This window comes from Neltuma alba, unplaced genomic scaffold, assembly GCF_004799145.2.
Source record: "Neltuma alba isolate B1F8T4 unplaced genomic scaffold, ASM479914v2 tig00010740_pilon, whole genome shotgun sequence".
Taxonomy (NCBI): Eukaryota; Viridiplantae; Streptophyta; class Magnoliopsida; order Fabales; family Fabaceae; genus Neltuma; species Neltuma alba.
Genome location: NW_021635567.1, coordinates 246962 through 263317, shown reverse-complemented (window position 1 = coordinate 263317; position 16356 = coordinate 246962). Strand labels below are relative to the sequence as shown.

The 16356-nt window shown below is 33.2% G+C and overlaps 2 protein-coding genes across 8 annotated transcripts; both read left to right on the top strand.

Annotated features, from left to right (window-relative positions):
* Positions 1–392: 392 nt before the first annotated feature.
* LOC114758617 (uncharacterized) lies at positions 393–5156 on the top strand. Of its 4 annotated transcripts, none has more exons than XM_028947682.1 (6): positions 393–546; positions 1596–1650; positions 2606–2713; positions 3103–3847; positions 4032–4480; positions 4748–5156. In XM_028947682.1, exons 3-6 carry the CDS (start codon positions 2697–2699, stop codon positions 4854–4856), a joined length of 1320 nt encoding a protein of 439 aa, XP_028803515.1. In that variant the 5' UTR covers positions 393–546; positions 1596–1650; positions 2606–2696; the 3' UTR covers positions 4857–5156. The 4 variants fall into 4 exon arrangements, with proteins under 4 accessions (XP_028803515.1, XP_028803512.1, XP_028803513.1 ...); XM_028947679.1 differs by having other exon boundaries at positions 3009–3847; XM_028947680.1 differs by lacking the exon at positions 393–546 and adding an exon at positions 859–1069 and having other exon boundaries at positions 3009–3847.
* A 3575-nt stretch (positions 5157–8731) lies between these two features.
* LOC114758616 (protease 2-like) lies at positions 8732–14443 on the top strand. Of its 4 annotated transcripts, none has more exons than XM_028947676.1 (12): positions 8732–9107; positions 9711–9874; positions 10026–10248; positions 10365–10509; positions 10594–10797; positions 10914–11048; positions 11220–11342; positions 12249–12658; positions 12815–13034; positions 13117–13310; positions 13426–13956; positions 14127–14443. In XM_028947676.1, exons 1-11 carry the CDS (start codon positions 8740–8742, stop codon positions 13643–13645), a joined length of 2406 nt encoding a protein of 801 aa, XP_028803509.1. In that variant the 5' UTR covers positions 8732–8739; the 3' UTR covers positions 13646–13956; positions 14127–14443. The 4 variants fall into 4 exon arrangements, with proteins under 4 accessions (XP_028803509.1, XP_028803510.1, XP_028803507.1 ...); XM_028947677.1 differs by having other exon boundaries at positions 11214–11342; positions 12938–13034; XM_028947674.1 differs by having other exon boundaries at positions 11214–11342.
* The last annotated feature ends 1913 nt before the right edge of the window (positions 14444–16356 follow it).

Below are 16356 nucleotides of genomic sequence, written 5' to 3'. Positions count from 1 at the left end.
AAGTTGTTAATTATTTTTTCAGTTGTCAATGCAAACTTAAAAAAAAGAAGAAGAAGAATTTGATAATTAAACAAAAAAAAATTTATTACAATAAAGGTCATTAAAATTTCAGAATAATTTCATGATTTTAAAATATTTTTCTGTATTTAATTCTTTTAGATCGACCTAATTGTAATTTTCCCTATAATTATTCAATATTCATATTCAATATTCACACAGGCAAAATTGGGCTTGGCTATTCCTGAGTGGAGAGGATGAAACTCTTTTGTGGGGTCCCATTACGAAAATAATAATAATAATAATAATAAAAAGTAAATTCTTTTCCAAATAATCAATATATAAGGAGACTTCAACTCGTCAGTAGTTTCCATTCCTGATTTCTGATACGGTTGACTCACAAGAAGTTTAAAGAAGCAGAAGAAGAAGAAGAAGATGGTGCAGAAGTAGGATCCTATGGTGGGTCGCAGATACAGGATGGCAATTCCGTGGACTGTCACCGGACCAACAAACTCTGTCACCGGCGGTTAAACGAGCCGTTTTGACTTTGTAAGTATTAGAAAGGGGAGGGAAAAAAATAAAAAAAACGACAATACACTCAAATCCTCCGACATCGGTGTCAGTAACTGAGATGAGTTTTCGATTTGAGTTTTTTTTATCTTGTTAGAAGCAAGTCAAAAGGTTCATAGCAGTCTAGTCCATCTGGTCGTGGGCTTGGTGGATCCGGTGCTGTCAATGATGCGCTGTCCCTGTCCTTCTTTCTTTCTCTGTTTTGCTTTTGAATTTTCTCGGGAAAACTTTCCACTGTTTGGTTGGTCGGAAAATGGGAAAAGGTGGCGGATTTCGAAGGTGGATTAGGTGAAGAAATAGACTTCGGAGAGCAGGGAGCAAAATGGTTGGGGGATGAAAGCCTGAAATGCACAGTTCGTATCCCCTCTTTCTCTCTCTCTCTCTGGGGTTTCCTTTTGGGATGGAGAGTTTGGCTGAAATGCAGTGTTTGGCTGGTCGGAAAATGGAGGAATCCGAGGCGGGTCAGGCGAAGACAGGAACTTTGGAGAAAACGGCATGACGGGTGGGGACTGAAATTTGTTATAACGTTTCATAGTTTAGGTATTGAAATTAAATTTTGGAATGGTAAAGGGGGTAGCGCTGATAATTTAATGCTATAATATACCCTATTTATTATTAGGGTCTTGCCGAGATAGGTGCCATTTGTGCTGTGTCAAGTTTTTACATTAATTGCTGAAGAAGACGGTGAGGGGGGGGGGGGGAGAGTTGACCATTATTTATGGCTATGATTACAACTCAACCCTTCTATCAACCTCTTTACTCTGAAGTCACTTCTTATTATTTTATCTTAATTCTGTTCATCCCTCTCTCTGAAGCAAACTCCTTTCACTTTTCTCTTCGCAAAGCTTTGATTTTTTTTCTGGTAATTTACTCCTCTGCTTCTTTTGCCACCTAAAGTTTCTTTCTGTATTTCATAGTTCAGTTCAACTTGTTTTGAGAGAATCGATGAAGATGAACCATTTTGATTCTATTGCTGCTAGTTTCTCCGACGTCGTCACCTGTTGTGACTCTTTTGTCTCTGCGTGCAGTTAAGAAGTTGCTTGAATTGTCTGTTCTGAAGGAAGGTAGAAGAAGATTGAAAAGGTAGGTATCATATTATATGTTTCTTACATTTGATTCTTCTTATTTTGCTCTTTTCTTTCTTTTACTGGTCTATGAAGGTATTGTTTGGGATCTGAGGCAGATCTCTGGTTATTTTTTTTTTCTTTGTATCTTCCATGGAGATGAAACCCGGCTGAGATATTCACTTTACTTTTATTTATTCCTCTGTGCTAGATCCAATCAGAGCTAGTGGACAAAAAACATTGATAGGGAATTTAAAATTGTGGGTTTTCTTCCCCAGAATAAATTAAAACTTGGGTTTGTAATTTTGTTGCGAAGAGTTTTCAAAGTTCCCAACTTTTCTCTTGTCCTATGTATACTTCGAGAAACTGTCCTTGGATTCTCTTCTTCTTCTCTTGGTTATCCGAATTCTATTGCTTATAATAAAGAAAAAGGCAGATGGTACCTTCTTTCCGGTACTTCCTATACTCCCTTAGCTTCTTCACAGAGGAAAGAAACTAATATTTCTTTAATCAACAATATTTGATTGGTCTTCACATGAGATTAGAAGCTTAAGTTTAATCTTAAACCCTTTTTATATTCTTGAAGTTCTTGGTAAACGCTTCTTTGGCCATTTTTTAATGTGCAAATTGACTTTAGTATGGCAGTAAAAGATTCCTTCAACGTTATGGGAAAACTGGGTATGAATGATAGAATCATACTACAATTCTGTTGGCATTAAAAAAATTACCATCGCTTGTGAACAGTGCTTTTTTTCCCATTCTCTTTTTTCCAATTTAGGTTTATCCTCTGTAGCATTTAATGGAATCTTGTTATTGATGCTAGGCTTCTCCCAAATGATTACTTTCTTTGACCTTCTTATATATAAATCCACAATTGATTTTCTCTGTTGATCTTGCTTATTTTTTTCCAACACAATTAACCAATTATCTGTTGCTTGCTAAACTGGCTATTCTTGTTGTCTCTTAATGGTCAGGTAAGTTGCTGCAGAATCGGATCTGTACTTGGCTTCAAGTTTGAAAATACCTTTCATCTGGAGCGGAGGAAAATTTCCATGTATTAAACCTATGAACTATGAAATTAGGTAACCAGAAACGCTGCTTCTGATCTTTGCATTTGCCTAGTAAACTGCCATTTGAACTCATGACACGATCATATTGATGAAATTTTACAAAATTTTGGAGTCAAATACGGTCTATATCTTCTCAGGATTAGAATGATGGAATCTTACCTGCATCTTTTTTGGGGTTAGGGTTAGTAATTAGAAGTGTTTATTCATTTCCTTTCATTTTCCTGCTTATTACTTGCTGAAGTCTATTGCGGTTTCAATTTCAAATCTTCTGGGTTTATTTTTCACTGGTGTGGAAGTGTATTTGCAGATGGTGAACTGGCATTCTACCATTCAAACATTGGCAAACCTGAATCTCAATCATTTGAATTTGATGTCAATGATCCATACTCTGCTGAATGCAGATCAGAAGAGCAGGAAGCCAAGGAAAATGTGAAAAGAGTCTCAGTTGATTTAGAGCCAAACGAGGGGAATTTAGATCCATTGCCAAATAAGATGGAGGCAAAGGATGCTTTAACTTCATCAGAACTCGATTCTCAGGAGAGCATGGCTGGTCTTAAAAATGAAAATGACGGAAAGGTCAAGGACTCTGATGATCCATGTCCTGATTGCCCTCAGGATATTGAACCAGTTGAGAGTTTGGATCTCCCGGGAGTAGTAAATTCATCAAAAAATCCGGCGGATTTTTATATGGACAAAAGTGTTACTGAATGCGAACCAGAATTGGTGGTTGTTTATAAAGAAAGCAGTGACAATGTTATCAAGGATATCTGTGTTGATGAAGGAATCCCAGCGGAGGAAAAGATATTGTTGGAGAATAAAAATGAAGAGGCTGCTTACAAATTCTCGTCCTCAGAAGATCACAAGAGTGAAAAATTGTCAAAAGAAAATCTTGCAGTCGATGCACCTTTTCCAGTTTTCATAGATTTGCCTGCAATAACAGAGGAATCTGATAAATTTTCTACTAATCCTTCCAAGCTTGAGGATTTGATGCTAAACGATGATGATGATGAAACCAGAAAATTGGCTAATGATGTCGATAAAGAGATGTTATTGGCTGGATACAAAGTTTTACTGCAAGATTTGGATGAAGAACAGTCAATGCCTTTGATTGAAGAAGGAAACAAAGCTGAGCAAAACTATTCACAGGTATTCAACATCCTAGAGCATAACATAAAATTAATCATGGGATATAGATATTCTTTTTGAATGATTGGTTGACTATTTTTAGCATGTTTTACAACCTTTCCTGGTATTAAGAGAAGCTTAATGTTAATGAATGTGAAGGAAAGGGGATAAATATTAGAAAGTGATCATTTTGATTTATCTGCAGGTCTCTTGTGAGCCTGAATTGCCCTCCAAGCCTAAGGAATCTGAAGATAAAGCTGAGGAAGCTGTCTCAAAGTCTTCTGCTAAAGCAGAAGAAGAATCAAATGGTAATGTCAGCGATGCTGGCACACCGGAGAATTGCGGCGTCACTTCTCAGTTTGATCCTCCTTTTGCTGCAGCCAGCACTAAAGAGGAATCTGACAGAGTTGGTGAGCCAAAACACGACGGTGCTCGAAGTTCATCAGAGTCTGTAGATGTGAAGGGCGAGCCTAAACACAATGATGATCGAAATTCATCAGAGTCTGGACGTCACAGCTTGGGCGAGACGAGTTTCTCAGCCGTCGGTCGGGTATCGAGTCGGATAACTTGCTTGGATCCAGTGCCTTATTCCGGCAGCATCTCTCTTAGATCAGATAGCAGCACAACTAGCACGCGGTCCTTTGCCTTTCCAGTGTAAATTGCTATAAACTTGCATCAAAAGCTTTTCATTGGAAACAAACTCAAGTTCATGGCTTTTTGGTTATCAAGTTCTTCTCCAGAATTATAACATGTGGATTGAATTTCTTAAAGGAGTTAAAAATGTCCATATGTTATATTTTTTGACAGGAACTCTATAACAAAATGCTTAAGCAACATTATCTGAGTCTTATTTTCTCTCATGATTATCTTTCATTTAGGAATTTCTTGAGCAACATACTGGTTTTGTTCTTGTGCTTACAGACTTCAATCTGAATGGAGTAGCAGTCCAGTTAGAATGGCAAAAGCCGACCGGAGACACTGCCGGAAGAAGAGGGGTTGGAGGCAGGGCCTCCTATGCTGTAGATTCTGAATGCTCTCTCTCTCTCTCTGTATTTTTGGCCTTATTTTTAAATAGGTTTAGGTTGATAAAAATATATATGATTTAAATTTTGCCTTAGCATCACGAAAATTAATCTACCCGGCTGTTCTACAATTTGCACTAGGTTTTAGGATGATGCCGAGTTAGTGTTCATGCAAGCAAATTCTTTGTTTTCTCTTGCTTGCTGTATCTGATCCTTATCCCCTCACATATTCTATACATGTTGTGATCGATATTAACTTCCATTAGTATTGAAATAAATCATAATATACATATTTGTTTATTTATTTATTTTTTCCTTTTGGGTTGAATAGGACATATTTTACTTCATTGATGTGTTCTTCCTAAATGCTCTCCACCATAAGCAAATTGGTTTATGGCTCCTTTTGGAGCTGGTGAGCTCAACCCTTCAACCTTCCAAACCTCCATGAGGTGGTGCGTGGGATTGAAGAAAATAAGAATCATTTTGATATGGTTTTTTTTAGTCCGCACTCGTTAAGTCGTAACTCACTCCTGCTAGTTCTTATTTTTTTTAAAATTCTTTTACTATTTCTATTTTAATTTTAATAAGAAAAAGTTTTATTATTTTTACTTAATTTATATATAACTTTGTATTTTGTTAGAGATTTTGATTCTAAATTTGATTTTTTATTTTTTAATTTTTTTACTATTTTTGTACTAATAAAATAACTATTAACAATGAATTATATGTTTTTATTTTAATTTTTGACATTAATTTAATTATATAGTTATATGAAAATATACGGATAAGAAGAATTTAGTCTATAAAAATTTATAATTTAATTTTAAAAATCTTCAATATATGTATAAATTTAAAAGGCAAGTGTCACTTTAGGACAGATTTTTGTGTACGACTGTCTACATAGTTATTTACAATTTTTTTAATTTTTTAAATCTGATTGTTATTAATTTAATTGTTTGAACGTGAAATGTCATTCTTTCAAGATGATACGTGTTTTACTTGACAAAACCAACAATAAAGGTTATCTTCCTTGATTGATTTTTTCAGATGATTTTAAGTGGTCATATTGTTTATTGTACGCCGACAATACAACACAAAACATGTTATACTACTTTTGGTTCTTAATATAAAAACTAATTTAATTTTTAATTTAATCATAAATATAAGATTTCAATTCACTTAGCGTATTATATTTATTTATTTTTTAAAAATAATCCTTGTAGTAATTATACATGTTAAATGATCCATTAATTAATAGTTCTAATTCTAGCTAACATACATGATTAGCAAAGGTATTTTAGGGAAGATAACACTTAATTATTACAAATAACTAACTTAACAAACTTTCTTAATCTACTTAAATCAGTCAAGTAGCTCTTATATTAAGGACATGAGGTAATACCAATTTTAATTGTATAATTTTTCCCAATTTTATATAATTGATTATTTTATAATTTTTATATAAAATTGGTTAAAGACTGCGAATATATAAAAACTATATTTTATTTTTTTTAAAATCATGTCTTCATTTATCCATAGAGAGTGTGAGTGAATAATAATTAATGCAAGATATAACATAAAATTAATTGAAGCAAAATTGGAGAATGTGAGTTAGAATTCCAAACTATATCTGATGCCCAACAAACTGTATAGTACTCCTCCGGTCCTTATTATAAGACCCAATTTGACTTTTTATTTGGTCCTAATTATAAGACCCAATCCATTTTCTCTCTTATATTTATGCATTTTTTTCCAAGATAATCTTTTTAATAATGATAGTTTTAGCCAATATACTTAATTAGCAAGGATATTTTAGGAATAACAACACTTATTTATTATAAATAACCAACTTAACTTACTTCCTTAATATCCTCAAATAAGTCAATTGGGTCTTATAATTAGGACCGGAGGAGTATTTCAATTATGCCTAGTGTCCCATGGGGTTTGAATAGCAAGTTACTGTCCATTTATCCTGCCTACTACTTTCTCCGGTTCATAACATACAATATTAGTTAACCTTTTTCACAAAATGAAAAAATTAAAGAATATTAGTTAAATTATTAATTATTAAATGTACTTTAAATTATCATTAATTAGCGTCTCGCAGGGACAGCTGGTTCTTCATGGGTGACTTGCTTTCCCCATCATGACACCCAACAAATTTCAATACCCTTTGTAGTATATATGTTGTGAGGCTTTGTTTTAATGTCTCATGGCGGGTCCGGTCCCAAAAAAAAAAAAAAGGTCTCATGGGTAGCGTGTTTCAATGGTTCTCAAGAGTCCATCTTCGTAAGGTTCTTGATGGGCTGAACTTCTTTAATTGTGCGGGGCAATTAATATGCTGGTGCATGACGAGCCATGGGTTTATTGAGTTTCAGTCTAGGCATTTTGTTTACCATTACTTTATGTTAGGCCAGCCTCTGTCTACTGATTGTTTGGGCTCTACTCAAATAATTTTTCTGTAATAAGCTGACTTTTTTATCTATATCCATTTATCTTTTAATAAAAAAAAATTACAATCAAGTTTTACAGAAGAGAAATAATTACTAATAACAACCTCAACAGTCTATAATAACAAGTCTTATAGTGAGAATGATAACCTCTGAGACTTGTTTTTTAACTGTTTTCCTTACTTGGGACCTCATTGTAATTCTCTTTTTAATAAATTTATTTTTAATTAAAAAAATAATTAATTACTTTGTATAGCTTTGATATTTTGAACTAAATTTTTCTTATTTTTTCTGTAAAACTTTTTATATACGAGAGGGAGTGGTGAGTTATGCCCATTTTCCCATATTATTTCAAATGAATTTTTTTCATAAGCCTTCTTGCCCCTGTGTTCTGCCCAAAAAAAAAAAAATCTTTTCTTAAATTTATGGAAATGAATGGGAAAAAATGGATAAAATTAAGAAGAATAAAATACATTGTTACCCATCTATTTTATCTAAATTATAGAAATTTTTTTCTCTATTTTGAAAATGTATATAACCTTCCATTAAAATTAAAATATATGTTATATAAACCTCTTTTATATATTGGAGATTTTATTTTCACTCATTTAATCATTAATTAACTATTAAGTTTGACTTTCAAACTTTTATTTTGATCAAGATAGCCCTTCTTAACATAAGCGTTATATAAACATTTATATATGTCAAAAGAAATAATTTTTTACACAATAAAAAATAATTGTAATACGAGTACATGTATTTTCACACTTTAGAATATGTTATAAAATTTATTAATTTTAATTACATTATAAAATTCATATAAGATAAATTATGTGAGTTTGGGACATTATATAAATTATTTGAATTTATAATTTTAAATTGTAAATAAAAAATTTGTTGCAAACATTTATAACTTATTTAATCGATTAAATATTTGTTTGAAGAATTAATTAAATTTTTATTCAATTTTTTGTGTTTATATTGACTAAATTACTTGGTTTTTTGACCCAATACTATAAAAATATTTAAAAAATAACTATTTATGAAAATTAAAATTAAAATTAAGTTAAAGTAAAAAAATTTTAAATTCTTCAAATAGTTTTAGCCAAAATTTAAAAATTTAATATTATGAAAGGTAAATTAATAAATAAAAAAAATTTTAACAAAAATTTTAATTAAAAAAGCATCCTTTAAAATATTATTAATGAAAAAGTTAACAGTATAAATTCAAGGGTATATTTTTAAAATAAAAAACATTTTTATAATTAGAATAAAATATAAAGGAGGTTAAAATCCACCTAATTAAAGTTTTCATTTGGTTTTTTTTTTTTTGGATGAAAAAGCAAGGGTTCATTTTCATAAGCGAAATCCGCCAGCCAGTTTGATATATCTGGCGCCGGAATGCTACCGTACAATCTCAGTGACTCAGTCCTCTGTTTCAATGGCGTTTCGCTTCCTTGTCCGCTCCAAGAACAACCGACTCACTATCTCAGCTTTATGTCGCACCATTCCTTCTTGCTTCTTCTCTTCCAGATGCCGAGGACTCCCTTTCACCCTACCTTCACAGTCACCTCCCTCCCCAAAGAAGGTCCCTTTCACCGTCTCAGTGCACGGCAAGACGTGGCAAGACCCTTATCATTGGATGTCCAACACTGAGGACCCAGATCTCTTAGATCATCTCAACCATGAAAACACCTACGCCCAAGCTTTCATGGCCGATACCCTCAATCTGCAATCCTCTTTGTCGTCGGAGATGAGAAGTCGAATACCCACTTCCATTTCCACTCCCCCTGAGCGTTGGGGACCCTGGTCAGTTTACTTTCCGCTTCTGGCAAAATTTAGTTCATGGTTGATACTTGGCAGAATACGGATTTTCCCTAGAAAAACTCATTCATAAGATATTTGAGTATAAAAAATAATTTTATTTTAAAAGAGTGAATTGATATTATTGTAATCACCTATCCCTTTTCAGTTTGTGTACTCAAAATTTGATCTTGTCATTCTAAAGAGATTTCTTCAATGTTTTGTGATGCCAATGCCGTTAAGTTCAAAAATTATTAAAATTGGCAACACATCAAACATGAAACTCAGATCATCAAGTTCACATTCTGCCATAATCTGTCCATTGTAGCCAGCTTAATAAAATGATGGTAGTGTAAAGTGTATATTTAGAAGATCACAATGTCAATTCACCTATTTTAAAATCTTTGTTGTGTGGGTCTTGAGTAACACCTAGGCTTTGTTAAATTCACCAAATAGGAGAGTCAATGCAAGCTTTAGTTGAGTGATAGACTGAGCAATTCAACTTTTAGTTTGCTGTGACTTTCAAACTGATGCTTAACACTAGATTTAAAGAAAAATTACTCCTTTATTTGTTTCTAGCATCAGCTTATATTATCCTTTGTTAGTTAGGCTGTATTACGAGTACATTCCAGAGGGAAAGGAATATCCTGTACTGTGTCGGAGGCGAGGAACAGAGAGAACAAGCTGGTTGAAGACCTTTCTCCATTATTCAATTCTGAGATCAACACAGGAGGAAGTCCTGCTTGATTGGAATGAACTTGCTGAGAAATATGGAGAGTTTCTTATCTAACGAACTATTTGATAAATGTTATTGCCATTGTCTTTCTTTGTATATTTTTTTATGATCAAATCTTTGAGATTGAACATTCTGCTTGAACTCACTTTCCTGTTGTAATTCATTGATTGATATGTTTAATATTGCAGGGTATGTCCATGTTGGTACATGCAGAGTTTCACCTGATCATAACTATCTTGCGTACACAGTTGATATTTCTGGTGGTGAACGATTCATGCTTCAGGTGAAGGATCTCAGAAGCGGATTTACAGATCCAAAATTTGGAGTCGAAGGTGTTGTTAATGTGGCATGGGCACAGGATGGAAGTTCTCTCTTTTATACTCTGTCAGATGAAAACCAGAGACCTTACAGGTAAAATCTTTTCGGGATACATTACAGGTAAAATTTTTAGACGCTCCTTTTTTGGTATTATGGACATTAATTTTCATTCTAACTTTTTTTTTTTTTTAAAAATGAAAACATGGTAGGGTTCTCTACAGAAAACTTGCCAATGATCATGTGAACGATCTCCCTGTATTTACCGAGAGTGACTCCAGTTTTTGTGTGGACATAACAAGCACAAAAGATGGCAAGTTCATAACTGTGAATTCAAACTCAAGGACTTCATCCGAGGAAGGAACTTATAGATCTTCACTTATGAAATTAAAAGGAGATTATCCTTTCCTAGCAACGTGTTGATCTTGATGCTTATCACAGGTTTATGTTATAAATGCTGCAAATCCTATGGATGGACTAGAAAGAATATGTAAGCGTGCATCTGGTGTGCAGTACTTTGTGGAACATCATTATGGCTTATTTTATATACTTACAAATGCTCCAATTTCGGAGGGTAATTGGTCTGGTAAAGACCTTTATCTGGCTCGACGCCGAGTTGGAGATATAGAATGTGCTAGCTGGCAGGTCATGTTTGCTTAGCTTCCATCATCACTCTTTTAAGTTTTTTTTTTTTTTTGGTTCATATGTTTATTTGATTGCATCAATCTAACTCATCTTTGGCGTGCTTATTTATTCTTCAGAATGTCATTCTTCCTCCTAAAGATATGAGCATATGTGATATGGACATTTTTAATGGACATCTGGTTCTTCTCTTCAATAAGAAAGGCGTTCCTGTGCTATGTTCCTTGAATTTACCTGTTAAAAATGATTGCAAGGTATATGAACTGTTGCACTATTGATTGTTTGCAAATTATTATGCTGATATGTGGATATGCCTTATAGAATGCATCAGCAATTCCATGAAATTAAAATTTTAAATATATTATCTCATGCTAATATGAACTTGCTCACGACAGCAGCTAACTTGAATTGTTTTGTAGTATCAGATAGATATTGAGGACCTTAGACCCTGGTACTTTCCTATGCCATCAACTGCATGCAGTGCCGTTCCTGGTTCAAATCATGACTTTATGAATACAGTTTACCGTGTGGTGCTTTCATCACCTGTGGTATGTCATGACAGATGCAGATTTAACAGTGCTTTACATTGATCACCTAATTATGGGGTGCAGATTTGCTTCATATATTCATTATATTATTATTTTTTAATCGTATTTAACTTTAGGTTCATTTGAGAAGGATTAAATTGCTTTTGAATATCTATATCTATATTGTTATCTACAATTCATCAACGTTCCACAATCATCAGGAGTTTAGGACCTATATAAGGTATATATTTGCATTTATTTTGCTTATTTCAGCATGAAATATGCCACCCTAAGGGAAGACAAGCTAATAAATTAACAGAACACTTTTTCAACATACTATGTTGTGTAACGTGTACTGTTATATATGGAAATATTTTATAACGTTATCCCAACTGCTAATGTAAAGCCAAATTTCTACTTAAAAAGTTTTGTTGAAACTCTGCATTGGCAGTAAGGAGAACACAGAACAGGCTGTATGGATTTTCCAATTTATTTTTCAAGCATTTGATATTCGGTTTTCCTCCTTATACTGTATTTAACTGTTAGTTTTGCTTATTGAAACTTGAACCACCATGCTAATACGTATTATGGTAACATGACTCTGATGTTCCCGTATGCATTTTAGGAAAGGGGTTTAAGACACCATTTAAATAGAACATTTTTAAACTCCAAACTTCCCTTTGTATTCTATCTTGAAAACTGTTTAACTTAAGATGTCCTTAATTATTAAAATCCAGTGTTCTACTTTACTATCCTTTTTGTATGCTTCAACTTGATATCAAGGCACAGAAGAAGTCATAAATTCATTTAAATGCATTTATCTTTTATGATTTTGTTGAATAGATAGTGGTTGTGGTACTATATCGAGTTTCTTTAAGCATGGAACTTTTATATTTGAAGTTGACTTGTTTTTCTCGGGGCGAGCAGATGCCCGATGTGATTGTGGATTATGACATGTCAAAGCATGCATACTCGATAGTGCATCAAGAGGAAGTAAATGGTGCTTCTGTTGGTCAGTCGTACGTTCCGATTTTTGAGAATGAGGATAAAATTCAAGAGGCATACAATGTAAGAAATGGTTGCACAACAAATTCTGGTTCCAAGACCTGGAGAGACTTTTCTCATGCATACTGCTGCCAGAGAGAGGAAGTTATTTCCTATGATGGTGTGGGGATTCCTCTGACCATTGTGTACTCTAGAGAATCGTGGAAGAAGGGTGAATCTCCAGGAATCTTGCTAGGTTATGGGGCATATGGAGAAGTTTTGGATAAGAGCTGGTGTGTAAACCGCCTGAGTTTACTAGACCGTGGTTGGGTGGTAGCATTTGCTGATGTAAGGTGGGTTGCCTGATGTTTGTTGTTACAACTATACCAATAAGAGGTTGCAGGCTTGTTTTATATTACTAAGTTGGTATTATCTGTGAAATTAAATGTTATGCACTTTTATGACAATTATATGCTGTTTTACGCATGTGATAATGTTCATTTTGGTAGAGGTGGCGGTGGAGGCACTGATTCTTCATGGCATCAATCTGGAAGTGGATTGAACAAACAAAATTCAATATATGACTATGTGTCATGTGGCCAATACCTGGTTAATGAGGGTTTTGTTCACAGAGATCAGCTTGGTGCCATTGGATGGAGTGCAGGATGCCTTGTTGTGGGCGCGGCTATGAATATGTATCCAGATCTCTTTCGAGCCACCATATTAAAGGTTTTCTTTTTCCTTTTTCTTTTCAAATATTAGTTACCTATAATGTTCTTGTGCTGAAAAATTTTCTTCTGATGAATACCAGGTGCCATTTCTTGATATATGCAACACATTGTTGGACCCTAGTTTGCCTCTTACAATCCTTGACTATGAAGAATTTGGAAATCCTCAAGGACAGTCCCAATTCAACTCAATTTTCGAGTACTCACCTTATGACAATATTTCTGAAGGCCGATGTTATCCTTCAGTCCTCGTCACATCAGCACTGAATGATTCAAGGCAATCTCTGACTTCCTATCATCTATTGCATGCCTTGCGTATTTCCTTGCTAAAATAACGAAGTTGTTCATTTGACATGTGTTACTGCTGAAGATCTGATGACATTCATTTTCAGGGTTGGGGTTTGGGAAGGTGCCAAGTGGGTGGCTAAAGTACGAGATAGTACCTGTTCTAACTGTTCTCGAGCGGCTATCATGAAGACGAGCATGATAGGAGGACATTTTGGTGAAGGTGGTCACTATGGTCATTGCGATGAAGCAGCTTATGAATATGCCTTTTTGATGAAAACTTTTGCCATTCTCTACAATCAAGTAAACTCATCTGACGAACTGTAGTGAGGTTGTCTTGAATCAGTGGAAGTCTTTCCTTAGAGTTGAAGAAAAGATGTCTACAAGATCACATTTGGAACCTACAATTTGCAGTTTGTGCTCAGAGAGGTAAAAAAATATTTCACATTATATAAAGGGAAAATTGCTGGAAAATCCTCTATTGCAAAATTTATTGTCCAAAGTTGCATGAAATTTGTTTAAGATCCAGGTGCAACCGATCTTTGGTGGGTGCAAGTCTTTTTCAGTTTTGCGCAATTCTGTACATAGATGGAGATGTGTTGCACCTGTTGCACCCACTTATGGACCTAGGTTCTTAGGTACTTTTGTGTAATAAATTGTGTAATAGAAGAGTTTTCAGCAACTTTTTCTTATAAAACTTCATAGCCATTTTTTCCTCAGGTTACCAACCGGCAACTGCATTCTGCAGAGTCACTTGTTGGTACTTGAAGAACTTGTTTTAAAGGATTGGTGTATGCACCGTTTGCAGGGGAGAAACTGGATTGGATGGCTGTGAAAACCGAAAAGGAAAAAGTTGAGACTCTGAAGATTGAATGATTTTGATCTCATTCAACAGAAAGTCCTTCCTTGTAACACACAAGGTGAATGAGGGGATGAAACTGACAGTGAAGTTGCGTTTGGGAAGCTGGTCTTTTGATGCCAAATGAAGCTTTAAATTGTGACATGATAATTTCACGACAATTCATACTTTTCACTTTCAAGCAAGAACTCACATTGGCCCTGGACTGTACTTGTAATTTACCTCTTTCTTTTTATAAGAAATAATTATTGGTTATAAATAATAAATATGTAAAAACTGTAATTCTTTTAAAGAAAATGTGCGGCAGAGAAAATGCTTTGGTCTTTGTGATAATAAATATATTAATATTAAAATGAGTAATTAAATGGGGATGAAATGAAAAATTAACCCCAAAAAAAAAAATGAAACATTATGTAAATCTCTTTTATAAATAAGACCAAGCCATTAGTGCTAATTATTTCTTATAAAAAGGAACAAGTGATAATTGTTTCTTATAGAAAAATTGGTAATGACATTTGAGGACCAAAGAGAAACTCTTCATTGTAGGGTCAAAAGACTGTTAAATCTCGAATTAGGACTAAGCTTGTTTAAAGATTTGAATCTCAGGAAAATTTACTAAAATACCTTTCTACTAAAGCATCCCTATTTTTAATTAGATCCATCAAATAACTGAAAGTGATATAGACTTCGGCAATTAAAATTTTTGTCTTATATTTATTTATGATACCAAGGGAGTATGAAGTACAACATATACGACGAGAACTCCACCAAGCTACTGAACAGCAAATTTTTATGCGATTTACATGTATATTTTATACACCATAAAACATGACTATTCTCTTGAAAATTACCTCTTAAATAATTTGTGTATCATTTATAAAAAGAAAGAGCATATAAATTAAAGAACATTAATTACCTTTGACAAGGTTGATGTCTGTCTTGCTTTCAGTACGTTTGTAGAGTGAATTGGACTCCAAATTTATCGTCGACCTTGTGGCCACTGTCAGAATTATTGAATGAATAGAAAACGAAATAAAAATGTGGAAATAAATTAGTTAATTTATATGACTTTCTGGATTTAATTTTCATATACACATTTATTATGAACAAAAATGTTTTCCATCGACATTACTTCTAATTTTCTATATGAATAGTTGATTTTACCCATGGAGCAATGGCCATTTGTTTGTTTTCAACGAAAATGAGAGAATAGACGAAGGTTCCAACCAAAACGTGTTCTTATTTGCCCATATCACTATTATAATGAATCATGAAAATCGTTGAATTCAATGTATTACTTCTTGTACTTAATGTAAGAGGTAGTTAGGAATTGAATTTGATCATATATATAAGATTTTAATCTATTTTGTCTCTTCAAATTTGTAATTTATTCTGTAAAATATATATTTTTTTTTATACAAACTGTAAAATATTTCTATTGCTTATCATATTAAAGGGTTTTCGTCTTAAGGTATGATGATGATTAAAAAGGATATTTTAAGAAAATTAAATTATTTTTGTTACAAATAATTAATTAATTTTTTTAATATACTCAAATTAGTTAAGTAGCTTTTATAGTAAAGGCTGAAGGTAGTATTTCAATTGCATCATGACGCATATACTTTGTTACACTTAGACCAAGGAAAAAAAATTATCATCAATATTTTGTTGATACCTTTGCCTGTAAGATCAGACAAATGATCCTTATTATAACTAACCATGTGGATTGTACCATTAAAAAAAAACTGGTCAGGTGGAATATTAATTGCATTCTTCAGTATTGCTCCAATTTAAAATTTATGCAATTTTCTGGATCAAAAAATTTATGCAATTTTCATTTTTTTTACTTCTCAAATGTAATTTATAATTTTAATGTGGCTAAAAAATTGATGATTTTAGATATAGGTAAATTAAATTCAGAAAATATTTTACTTTTAAATGATTTAAACACTTCCATTGATTCTCGTGAGACAGTTGGAAGTACCTTGTAATAGGAATCCCATAAAATACTTTAAGAGTTGTAATGTATTTTTTTAGGGCAATTATTCATTCATCGCGTTTCTTATTATATTATTCCAAAGGCTAAATACCTAACTTTCTTATGAATTATACTCTAATCTTTTTTAAGTGAGATTTATTTGATGTATAATACTACTAATAAATAATTAGATCCAAGTCA